Source organism: Carex rostrata, chromosome 5, assembly GCF_964058835.1.
Source record: "Carex rostrata chromosome 5, lpCarRost1.2, whole genome shotgun sequence".
Classification (NCBI taxonomy): Eukaryota; Viridiplantae; Streptophyta; class Magnoliopsida; order Poales; family Cyperaceae; genus Carex; species Carex rostrata.
Window position 1 is genome coordinate 4,071,673 of NC_135922.1, and position 12,558 is coordinate 4,084,230.

A 12,558-nucleotide genomic window follows, 5' to 3' on the forward strand; every position below is an offset into this window, starting at 1 on the left:
TCATATGCAAGAAACAAGGCATCTGATACCATGTTTAATGCATGTAAACAGAAGAGTATATGAAAGGATTCTTTGTATTAATTTTGATCATTAAACTCCTAAGAGAAATGCTAATAACCAACCTTTGACAGTAGTCATAGGTGTGTTGTCTCTATTCTCTAACAAACATGAAAACTTTAAGTAATATTGCCCTTCTTTTTTCCTAATTAGACATTATCATCATGTAGGTTCTGCTGTGAATTTTTACAGAAATACTGGCAAGCTACTGCTATCTTTGGTAAGAACCTTACAATTAAATTCCAAGCCATTCACAATCAATTTCTCTATGGTGTGTTTCAAGTAAAATAATAAATTTGTAATCTATACTACCATTGGCGAAATCTCATACTTAATAATGCTCTAATTAAACGAGAAAAATCGAAAAAAATGAATATCATCACATAGTTTAATGACACTAAATTCAAGACAGAGATAATTTTGTATCTGCATAAATGAATTTTACCAGCTAAATTAGCTGAATGAATTAATCTATTATGTATAGTCCAGCATTATGTAATCTTCACAGAGGAGATGGACAAGGACAAAGTGGTCACTGTTCCTAGAGCGAACATTTTGCTATAATTTCAAACAAAGAGAAGGAAGGGATAAGGGTAAAAATGTCATTTTGCCATAATTCCAAAACCAATACGACTTGTGAAAAGAGAAGGATGGGATATGGGTAAAAATGTCATTTCAATTTTTAGATATTGTTCACTTTTTTCATGTACTTGTATATTTCGAATTGAATATTTGAGGGAAGCCTCCAGCAAAAAGCCCAATTTCTTTTATTTAATATATATATATATGCAATGTTTTAGCCATTTTTGTTTGGAAAGAGCTTGCTCTTCGAAATGTTTGACCAAGTCAAATCACAAGTCTTTGTACAGTAAGCAAGAATATCCAAATTCTATGACCAAAGTTGAATCAAATAGGAAGAAGAAATAAATGGACAAACAAACAAACAAGAGGAATCATTTACCAAAATATAACTGGACAAACTAAACTATGAACCAAACTATCAAGCAGCATTTGAAAGAAGTCCAATCATACCTAATTACATCATTCAACTAATATACAATTAAAATCAATCAAACATAGTATGAAAGAAAGAAAAAATCATTATTATTCTATGAAATCCAAGTATGTTACTCTTCATAGTCAATGAGATGCTGTTGAATTGTTGACCACTTTAATTAGAGCAAACCGCTTAGATAAGGAACTCCCGTTTGAGGCAACCAGTTATCTCCCAAAACAAAGTTGGTCACTGTGTAGTTACCCGCATCTGTGCCATTGATCACATGGTACCCCAGCCAACTGACCCGTTTACTCGTACCTGACCCGGGTCCATTGTTGCTCGATTCAGCATAATACAAGGTGCTCAGAGCAAAATTGCCATCCCACGGCATCCATCCTGCCGGGTCAATCAAACTATCTATGAATGACTGCATGATAACTGTTCTTGAGTATGCCTTCCATGGCCGGCCTAGGTATGATATCGTGGAACCGGGACTACCGGCCAAGTCGGGTGCAGCTGAAATCTTACAATTTTGAATTGATGTGCCGGTGTTTTGGTTTGGGTCAGTCCGACCCTGTGCCGTTATGGTGTTACTTTGACCTCGCATTGGTAGTCGGGAATAGATGTTGCAGTTCTGAAAGACTACAGCTGCATTGCCAAAGATGTAATCTACGGTGCCGTAGATGTCGCATTCGCGGTAGAATTGCCGCAAGGAGTGTGTGTAGAGGGTGTCTTGATAACCTTCAAAGCTGCAGCTGTAGAAGGCTGACAGGTCGGCCCCGTTTCGCACAGCCACTGCCTGGTGCTTAGCGGGACCCGCAGTGTTCTGGAAAGTCATGTTTACAGCCACAAACCCTTGCCCAACAACAGCTGCAATTGAAAAAAAAATGTTAGTACAAAGTCTTTTCTTAAAAAATGATTAATTACAATCTATAATATAGCTTTAATTTACATTTACCTGTGTTTAGATTTCATAAAGTAACATTACAAATGTGTCATGTTCAGTTTGTACTTTCATTGAGAATTTTGCAATAATATTATATTCGATTTCCTTATCTTGTGCACATACTATTTTGTTATCTAGTACCAATAAACAACTGTACATTCTTAGAATTTGGTCTCTCAGAGTACTGGTCCCATTTTATCCTTTGCACCACTAATATCTCGTTTTATATCGACAATCAAGATCCAAAATGGAACTAAAATATCTACTTTTAGTTGAATACATACCAAATGTAGCCGAGTTGAATGTGGTCCAGCCATCGACAACGCTGTGATTTCCGGTGATAATCGTCTGATTAATCCCGTCTCCAATCATCATAAGATACCGCTTGTTCTTCGGGACATTGACATATTCTTCGTAAATACCTCCATACACATATATCAAATAGTAACCGGTCGTTCCGTCTAGGTTATCGGGTGATGCATTTACTGCATCCGAGACTGTCGTGAAGTTCCCGGTGCCGTCTTTGCTAACCACGACAATGTTGTTGATCATCACAGCATCTGATGCTTCTAGAAGGCCGCGGCGGTCATTAGGGATTATAGGTATCTTTGAAGGGGTGAATCCCTTTTTCGGTTTCACCTTTTTGGTCTTCGGCACCCAAGCCTTGTTAAATAGTGCAAGCGAGACACTATATAGCTTACTACTATTTGATATTGGCACAGTTAGACCTTTATTTACCGACCATGCCGAGGCGGCTCCTTGAATGCCATCTAGGCATGTTTGTTGATTCGTTAAAAGAGCCGATAGAAGGGTTTGCACCTTATCTGCCTGTGGGTCTAGAAGTGTATTGGATGAACTGAGTGTGCCGGCAGCTGAGTTCAGAAAGTCAATATTTAGTGTCGACAAAAGTTGGCAATCGTGCAAAGCAGACACGGCCGAGGGAGACAGCTTGGAGGAGCCAGAGAGGTACTTGTTGATGAGTGCAAGGAACTTGTTTGCATTTGATATGGATTTGGTTATGGAGAAGCGACCGTAGTTGTAGAGGTTTTGCGACCCGCTTGGGGGCAGAACCGACCGGCAAAATGTCGGGTCGACGGTTGAGTTGCATGCAGTTGACGGCGACACCGGTGTTGCCGGGTCGGATAATGCACAGGAGAGTAAAGAGAGTAGAATGAGGAATGGAATTGTAGAGGATAATGTGGCCATTCTTTTTTGTTTCTTCTATATAAATTGAGGAAATGCAGTATGGAATTGTGATGTGAAGAGAATAGTGGTGAGGTTTCATTTATATAGAGATGGCAGGGGTTTCATCACCTTTGACAGTGGTTGAATAAATTTTGGATTATTTAATTTGGAGTCAACGGGAATTGGGCAAATTGGGATGAAAAGCGCGTATAAGGTAAATAAATGCAATTGCGAAGGTCAAGATTCACAGCTGTTTTGTTGAGTATTTTGAAGGTCTCTAGAAAGAAAGAAAGAATGAAATGTGGGATTTGGTAGAAAAGTTTTTTGTTCTCTTGTTACTTGGTTATCTATTCAATTATTTCTACATAATTAAAGTTGCATTTTATGAAAATTATAGGTTGAGTGGATATATGGCTGTCTGTCATATTTCTGACGTCTCATTTAAAAAATAAGATGTTACAAATTCAAAATATGTTTTGTTATTGTTAACTTTAGATTAAAAAAGATTTAAATCTTCTGGTCTGAATTAATGAATCTGATATATATATATATATATATATAGATGACTCATGATCAATTTTGTGTTCTACCTCATGTCCTACTACAAAAAATAATGTGGAATTTGACACAATTTATGTACTACTACAAAAAATAATGTGGAATTTGACACAATTTAGTAGGTGATGATGATTTTAAATTGATTATGTTGTTTCATTTGTATAAAGTTTGTGTTGGGAAGGGATTAGTGGAGTGATGTGGGTGTTTGGTTGCTAGCAAAATGCTTGTTATAATAAAGCTTGATGCAACTTTTAAGATGACGTGTGTCAACTATTACTTGTTTCTTTGTATAATTAATTTTGAGGCTGGTTTTGATGCTGACTCAACGCTGAATCTTAACCACAATTTATAGTTCAAATTTAATTTGAAACTTTTGATCGTTGTTTTGATGTCATTTTGATACCAGAAATACATTCTTGTCACAATTAAAACTATTTTTTCTATGCACTGTTTCAAAACTTTGTTACTGTCAAAAAATAAACTTTCCAATTAACAAAAAAAATATATAGGTCAAAGTGAGTCAAATATGCATTAATGACAATCAGGCAATTTATCTCACATTTATTTGTTTCTAGATATTAATAGAGATATGAAGAATTAATGATAAATAGTAATTTATTACAACGAATCCTTTAAACAAAATAACATTTTAGCAAGAAATTCTTGATTTCTCAGATAAATAAATTATAATTCTATTAATTAAGCTGAATTCTAAAAATAGTTGCAATGATAATAGTAACATTAAAAGTATATATAGTGCATCAGCTTACTAAATGGCGGAAATGATGCCATGTTGGGGAAATTTCTTGGAGATGTTTAACAGCCTGTATCATGATAATTTAATGGCAATTTAGGATAGAGCTATTGTTCGGTGCGCCGAAAGTCCCACCGACGAGGCACACAGGACATTGTACTAGTGACCATCAATCAAATATTTAGTGAAGCACTAATTTAATTTGTATAATGGAACTTGCAATTAGTGGATTTTTGGATATATCCATGTATACATACACAAGTATAATTTTAAAATAAAATGCTTTATCTAACTTGACTGACCACTATCCACAAATTTAATTAATTAGGCATTATGGAAATGATTAATTTAATTCATTGAAAAATTTGTTCAATCTTTTTTTTGATTGTTTGGGAATTTGATTCAATTAGAAGTCAAAATCTACCAAACAAATGGAGCCATGGAGGGCAAGGAATTGAATTGAAGGTGACTGTTTTATTTGACTTGAACAGTTGGTTGATTGCCCACTGATTCAGTCTTTAGTGGGATGAATGTCTTCTCCATTCCACTGGACCCAATATATAAAAATATATATTTCACTCATTTTCCAGAAATATAAGAAAATATATATCTACTAATTGCTTGGAAAATGTGTGGACAGTAATTATTCTGAAAGATATTATTTTTAATATATATATATATATATCGTAAAATGTATGCTGGTATTTGCTTTTATAATTGGACTTAATTAAAAAAGGAAATCAATTTTGACTCTTATGTACAAAAAAAAGTTTAATAAAAAGAGAAAAAAAAATTGCTAGGAATGTATCACATTATTAATTTAGTTATCCTCCGTTATATTTCATATTTAGGTAATTGAGATTTTTTATAACTGGAGAGATCCAGTGACTGAGGAACCGCAGTGATTCAAACCGTCAAATTTTGACCAGAGATGCCATTCTTAGATGATCTGTACACTGCAACTTGCCAAACAACTAGTGCTACACTACTAGTTTCCAGCTCTAATTTTGAAATCCAATCTTATTTTTTCTGAAAAATACAGGTGCTTAATATTATAAAACTTCAATGTCATAATTTAATTTCAACTACAGCTAGAATTTCAAAATATAGTCATTATTTTTTTCTAAAAAAAAAGAATTTCACCGAGAACTTGCTTAAGTTAATTCAGTAATTTTTTTTTCTTTTGTAAGAATAGGAAGTTAGATTAAGGAAATTGCCAAACTGGTTTTGTTATTTTTGAACAACCCTTTTAACAGTCAAATTCTTGGGTCTTCATTGTTTTTGAACAATGAATTGGTTAGTTACAAATTTCAAACCGGTAGATTTTCAAATCCACTTTCCATTATGATCAATGGTTGATTATTTTACCTTTGTATATGATTCATACTTATTGCTAACGAACTAATTGTTAGTATACCATCAGCAATTAGTTAAATTATTTATATATAATTCACAAATAAAACAAAAAAAGCTTGAAGAAATATTTAACCGCTAGCATTGCTAGCAATCTGTAAGCGAAATTTCTCTAACGAACGAAATTATTTTTCCTGTATAAAGGGGACTTCCAATTAAAAGTTTCTATAATTTTATCTTGTTGCAATTAATTTAGAGACATCATATATTTGTAACAACGGTTAATTTGCTGAAATTATCAAAATTCACAATGGATTAATTAATGGGGGAATTGTATACCCTCAAAAACTTTAAAATTACGTATTTCTCAATCTAAACTTAAAAACACACAAATTTAGAGACATCATATATTATAACTAATTCTAAATTTATAAAATACCAATTTTATCCTTTATTAAAAGCTCAAAACGCTAATGAGACTCAAATTTGAATCTGAATGATTCCTCCACCATCAGAATTGCTTTACAATAAGTACATGCTAGATCTTCACAAATCTTGAAACAAACACACACGTATACTGAAGCGACGTGCACAGATCTTATTGCAATGCGCATGGATCAAAATTGCTCTAAGATCTATGCGTGCTAGATCAACACGAACCTTGAAGCAAACATTTACGGATATTGAAGAGTCACGCACATATCTTAATACGATGCGCACAGATCAAACGATAAAGGAATCCTTCGGATTCAAATTTCAATATGATAGATATTTTATGCTTTTAATAAAGGGTAAAATGTGTATTTTATAAATTTAGAATGAATTTTAATATAAAAAACAATAAAATGGATAAATAAATTTATCAGTTTTTGAAGTTTAGAGGGAAAAATACGTAATTTCAAAGTTTTTGATGGGTATACATGAAATTCCCCCTTAAATAATGATCTATCACGTGTGCAGAAGAAAAGATGGGGAAAGTAAATTGCAGATGAAAATCTCGTTTGTAGGCCTAATGAGAAAGGCCCTGTGGACAAGTACAAAGCCCACTGGGCCTGAGAAAAAATAATACATTTATTGCTTCAATTTTCATACAAATGAACTCATGAAGAATTGATTATTCATTCATAAACATTAATTTCTTTTAACTTAATTATACAATTAATAATAAATTAGTTTCTTTTACAATTAACAATAAATAATAATTTTTTTTCAGGATTTTCTCCAAATTGACACCTAAGCAAGTCACTAACTGAACTGCAATATACATTTGTGGAAATTCAAAACCTCAAAATTCGGTGCTAATGCATGCCTTGGCAACTATTCAGGAATCCATTTAATTAATCACAAATTCATTACCACTACTTAAACCTAATTATTTCTAACTATCAAGTTAGTAGTTGCTACTAATAAGCTTTCTAAACAGTATGCCATTTTCAAGACCTAATTTATTCTTTATAAACTGTACCCATTACTCGCTAATCCAAAAATAAAAAATAGTTATTAATGACTAACTCAATTTTTGATTAGATTAGTAGAATAATGAGCTTATCAATAAAAGACAAATATATATAATAGTTGCTATATATATATCTGCTATTTCAAAATAGTAGTTACAAATAATGCTAACTCAGGTTAAAAACTATTCAATTGTTGACCTATTAATAATATATAAAATGACTTGTCGGTGTGGAGTTTTTCTTATTTACACTATTTTGCCACGCAGTTTTTACACTAGTTGTGACACATTAGAACCGTCACTGTTTGAAGGTCGGTGCAGAGGTCTTTTTGGAGTAGTGTTTTCTTTTTTATCTTATGAAAAATAAGTGGTACATGATATATACAACAAATGAATTTCATTACTATATATACAGCCCTGATTTTATGTACAAAATCGAAACTTACAAAGAATCAACAAAAGCATTATTAACAGTACTTCCCTGAGAAATTCAGTACGATCGGTTCTAGACCATCTAATACTCTGTAAACCCACTATCCATATGCTCAAAAAGTCAATAACTACACGTCTATCTGTCTATCTTTATCATGAATTAATGAATGCATGATTCAGCTTTTCTTTATCTAAAGTTGAAGGTTGATATATAGTTTTCGAAAGGACAATTGAAATTAATGTTTTACTATATAGCTAATAATTACAGTATAACAAATTTAACAAATTCCTAATTAACTTTAACTTTGGTAAAAATATTTCTCAATTAACATAATCATATGTACATTTGACTTTGATAAAAATGGTATCTAGATAACAAAAAGAAAAAAAGAAAGAAAGAAGGGTATCTAAGATGTATCTCTAACAATGGTACTGGTATTAACCAGAGTATAAAACAATTATAATTGGGAAATCAGGCATACAACCCATTTTCAATATATAATTAAGACAACTCTTAAAAAATAGACTTGTAAATTCGAATCCTTGATATTTTTTAAATTAATATCATTCCAAAGGGGACCATTAATTAATTAATTGGTTCAATGTATTTCTTTTCATATAAGCATGAACAAAACATTGAATGAATGCCTCCTAACCGTATTGTAACACTGTAATTTATTTTCATTATTTGAGTCCTTAATATCCAACACTATTATCACATGCATGCACCGCCAACTCTTGTAACTCAAAACCCATGTATAAATAAATCCTCAACCCCTCAATCCATTACACCACCTTATCTCTTCACATACACATTCACTGATCACTATGCAACCTTTTCTAAGTTTGCTCCTATTGCTCTCAATTGCACAATGCATTAACATTTCTCTAGCCTCCTCACAATACACACATTGTGAAGGCACACTATACCCTGAGCTATGTGCTTCTTCACTCTCCACAATCCCTAACCTCTCAAAGAAATCGTTACCGCAAGTGATATGCTCGGTTGTCAATAAGACGGTCGATGAAGTAAAAGCATCGTCCGCTAATTGCTCGGCATACCTCCATTACCGCACTCTTGAACCGATCCAACAACTAGCCATCAATGACTGTCTCGAGTTGCTCGATGAGTCATTAGATCAATTGTTACTTGCCGTGTCGAACCTCGAGTCGAAACCAAATGCTCATGTCAATGATGTGCTCACAGTGCTGTCAGCTACCATGACAAACCAATATACGTGCCTCGACGGCTTCCAAAACATCAAAGGTACATTATTTATGCTTCATTTTTTAGCCACATTATATATATTAGAGCTATCGATCGTTACATAACCCGTAACTGATTGATCGAGACTCGACAAATAACAGGTGAAAACATTCGGAATTACATCAAGGGCCGGCTTCACCACGTATCGCACCTAGTGAGCAACTCTTTGGCCATGGTTAAGAAGATTCCTCCCAAACAAAATGGAAGGCAAATGAGAGAGAAAAAAGAGCCATTCGAGGGGTACAGCACGATACACCGAGAATTTCCTCGGTGGGTCCGGCCATCTGACAGAAGATTGCTACAAGCACCATCCACCAATTCAACAGCGATTGTGCCCGATTTAACCGTGGCCAAGGATGGTAGCGGGAACTTCACGACGATTAGTGCAGCGGTTGCAGCGGTGCCAAACAAGAGCAAGAAGAGATTTGTTATTTACATAAAAGCGGGGGCGTATATGGAAAATGTCGAGGTGACGAAGAGTATGTTGAACGTGATGTTCATCGGAGACGGCATTGGCAAGACGGTGATCAAGGCTAGTCGAAATGTTGTCGATGGATGGACCACCTTCAGGTCTGCCACCTTAGGTCAGTACCATTTTTTCTTCTTATAAATTGTGTATAAATATGTTATGATTCATTAATTACTAGCATGTCAGAATAATCAGACCATCGGGTTAATTATATATTAATAGAGAACTTAGAAGAGGAACTAATTTAAATATATTATAAACATTATTACAATGACATAATATAAGGATATATCGCTGTAATTATTGAATAATTATATGTATTAACATTAGTAGATAAATTACGTGTTTGCCACAGAGTGAGGCTATATATATAGGTGATATATATGCAGTATGCACTATGGATTCATATTAAATGTTCGAAAAGTTAATCTGGACATTTCACATTTTTTTTATATTAATAAAATGTACTTTCAGACCGAATTTCACATTTTTTTTTAACTTTTTTTTTACTATTTTTAAATAGTTAAAAAATCACTTGATTTGGAAATTATGGACCATTCAAAATCAATAATTTTCTATCTATCTAAAAATAAAAATAAAAATGTAGAAGTTGATATTCAAGTATATTTTTATATAAAAATTACGTTCAACAGTTAGAATTAACTATTTAAATTTCTAAAATAAAATATAAATTCAGGATCTATAATATTCAAATTACCATGGCTGCCTCATTTTTTCCCAAATATATCATCACTAATTTTATTGGTACAAGGAATTCTGCTACCAGACATAAATAAAAACTATTGATTGATTGATTTGTCACGGACCAAAGCAAAGATGAACATATATAGCTAATATATGTCAGATGCACAGTTTAGGGGTCGGTTTATTGAGGGTATTATTTTGTTGAAATGTGAAAGCAAAGAAAGAGTCAAAATGACACGTGCCATGATAGACAAAATACTATTATTGGATCCATTTATAGCACCAATAGTGCAAAGTGCATGTGGGGCTGTGGGCCTACTGCATGTGCACAAATTATACGCCTAAAATCAATCCAATCAAATATTGGCTGTACTCGCCTTTATAAAGATATTATCGTCTCATAATTTTGCCCGCCTAGGGCAGCCCCTACCCTGCCCGTCCGTACCCTATGTCCGGGGTACCCGTGCCCAAGCCCGGGTATAGGTCGGGTAAACGGGTACATGGGTACGGGCAAAAACCGGGCCGGTCACGTTTTTTTTGGCAAATACCCAATTCTACCCGGACCGACCATACCCGTACCCGACCTTATCCGTACCCGACCTTACCCCTACCCGGGTACCCGTCTACCCTTACCCGTACCCGTACCCTTATATCCGACCTACTTTAATTCAAAACCCAATTTTGAAATTTCCCTCCACCCGGTTCAAATTTTTATTAGATTAATTTTGTGAATATGTTACATTAGAAAATATATAGTTTAAAAATTCGGATTTTGCAAAATAAATCTGCTATAATCTAACCTATTCAATATGTTTAATTTTGTGTAATCTACATTAGAAAATATATAGTTTAAAATATATAGTTTAAATGAACCGGGTGGAGGAAAATAAATCCAACTATATATTTTTATTAGATTAATTTTGTGAATATAGATATTCAAATTTGTTTTGATGTTAGGTTTTATTTTTGAAATTCATATTTATTTTTCATAGGTTTACAAAAAAAAACAGAAAAAAAAAATTCAAAATTCAAAAATATTTCTCCCCACCCCCTACAGTATATATACTGTATTATAGATATATGTATAGCGGCTATGGGGGCTGCCGGGGTGGTGGTTTAAATTAATTGTTATAAGAGACCTGTTTAGCTAATAAATGTTCAACAAAGTGTCAACTTAATTCCCTCCAATTACTAGCTATTATCGATATCTCATAATCATAATCATAATAATAATAATAATAATAATAATAATAATAATAATAATAAATATTAATATTAATAATAATATTAATATTAATAAAAATTATAATTATAATCATCATCATCATCATCATAACAACAACAACAATAAAAAAAATTAATAATAATAATAATAATAATAATAATAATAATAATAATAATAATAATAATAATAATAATAATAATAATAATAATAATAATAATAATAATAACAACAACAATAAGAATAAGAAGAAGAAAAAACATGAATATGAACCAATATAATAAAAAATGCAGCAACAATTAATAATAACAAAAACAAACTATAGCTGGCAGCCAATAAACTAGAATTTATTGATTCTTTTGAATGAACAATGTTGGGGGTTCAATAAACAAGAATTTATGGTGTCTAGTACTGATTTAGTACATTTTTTTTCTTTCCTTATACTCATACTGTCTAATAGATATATGTTGACAGAGAGAAAATTAATATTATAGGTATGATATATGTGATGCATATATATTATATCATGTTTACAAAAATAATAAAATTTGATGTGTGTTTTACTGTTTATAAAATGATTTGAATCTGATATAAAATTGATGGTTGTTGTTATGTCACCTAAGGATACTTAAATTGTATAAAATTTGATCATGGAATTATTTAGAGGAGGGATCAAGTTACAACAATTTTTGAGTTACAACAAGTTACAACAAGCATTTTTTACATTTTCAAAGTCCAAATCGTCGATCCAAACCGTTAGATGTGATCTCTACAATAAAATGTACTTGGAGACCAAATTTTATATTTTTTGGAATTTTTTTACTATTTATTAAGATGGGTACAAATTTCAATGGTATGAATTTGACTAGTTTTTGTACCCATCTTAATAAATAGTAAAAAAAATTTCAAAAAATGTAAAATTTGGTCTCCAAGCACATTTTATTGTAGAGATCACATCTAACGGTTTGGATCGACAATTTGGACTTTGAAAATATAGAAAATACTTGTTGTAACTCAAAAATTATTGTAACTTGATCCCTCCTCAATTATTTATATGTCATAACATATTTCACTTATTAACATATAACATTTTTTTTCACTTATAAACATATAACATTAGCATTCATCTTATATGTATATGTATATACATATATTAT

The 12,558-nt window shown here is 32.4% G+C and overlaps 2 protein-coding genes across 3 annotated transcripts in view; one reads left to right on the forward strand and one right to left on the reverse strand.

The window, feature by feature from the left end:
* Positions 1-987: 987 nt before the first annotated feature.
* On the reverse strand, positions 988-3,244 carry LOC144554690 (putative pectinesterase/pectinesterase inhibitor 41). The gene is made up of 2 exons (XM_078303013.1): positions 2,285-3,244; positions 988-1,924 (listed from the first exon to the last, which is right to left on the reverse strand). Exons 1-2 carry the CDS (start codon positions 3,204-3,206, stop codon positions 1,233-1,235), a joined length of 1,614 nt encoding a protein of 537 aa, XP_078159139.1. The 5' UTR covers positions 3,207-3,244; the 3' UTR covers positions 988-1,232.
* A 5,257-nt stretch (positions 3,245-8,501) lies between these two features.
* The window catches only part of LOC144554689 (pectinesterase-like), a 34,329-nt gene continuing 30,272 nt past the window's right edge, over positions 8,502-12,558 (forward strand). The window contains exons 1-2 of one of the 2 annotated variants that reach the window (XM_078303011.1): positions 8,502-9,005; positions 9,107-9,589. In XM_078303011.1, the coding sequence (XP_078159137.1) occupies positions 8,567-9,005; positions 9,107-9,589 (922 nt within the window). In that variant the 5' untranslated portion in view covers positions 8,502-8,566. The remainder of the gene's footprint in view (positions 9,006-9,106; positions 9,590-12,558) is intronic. The other variant, XM_078303012.1, reaches the window with a different exon arrangement.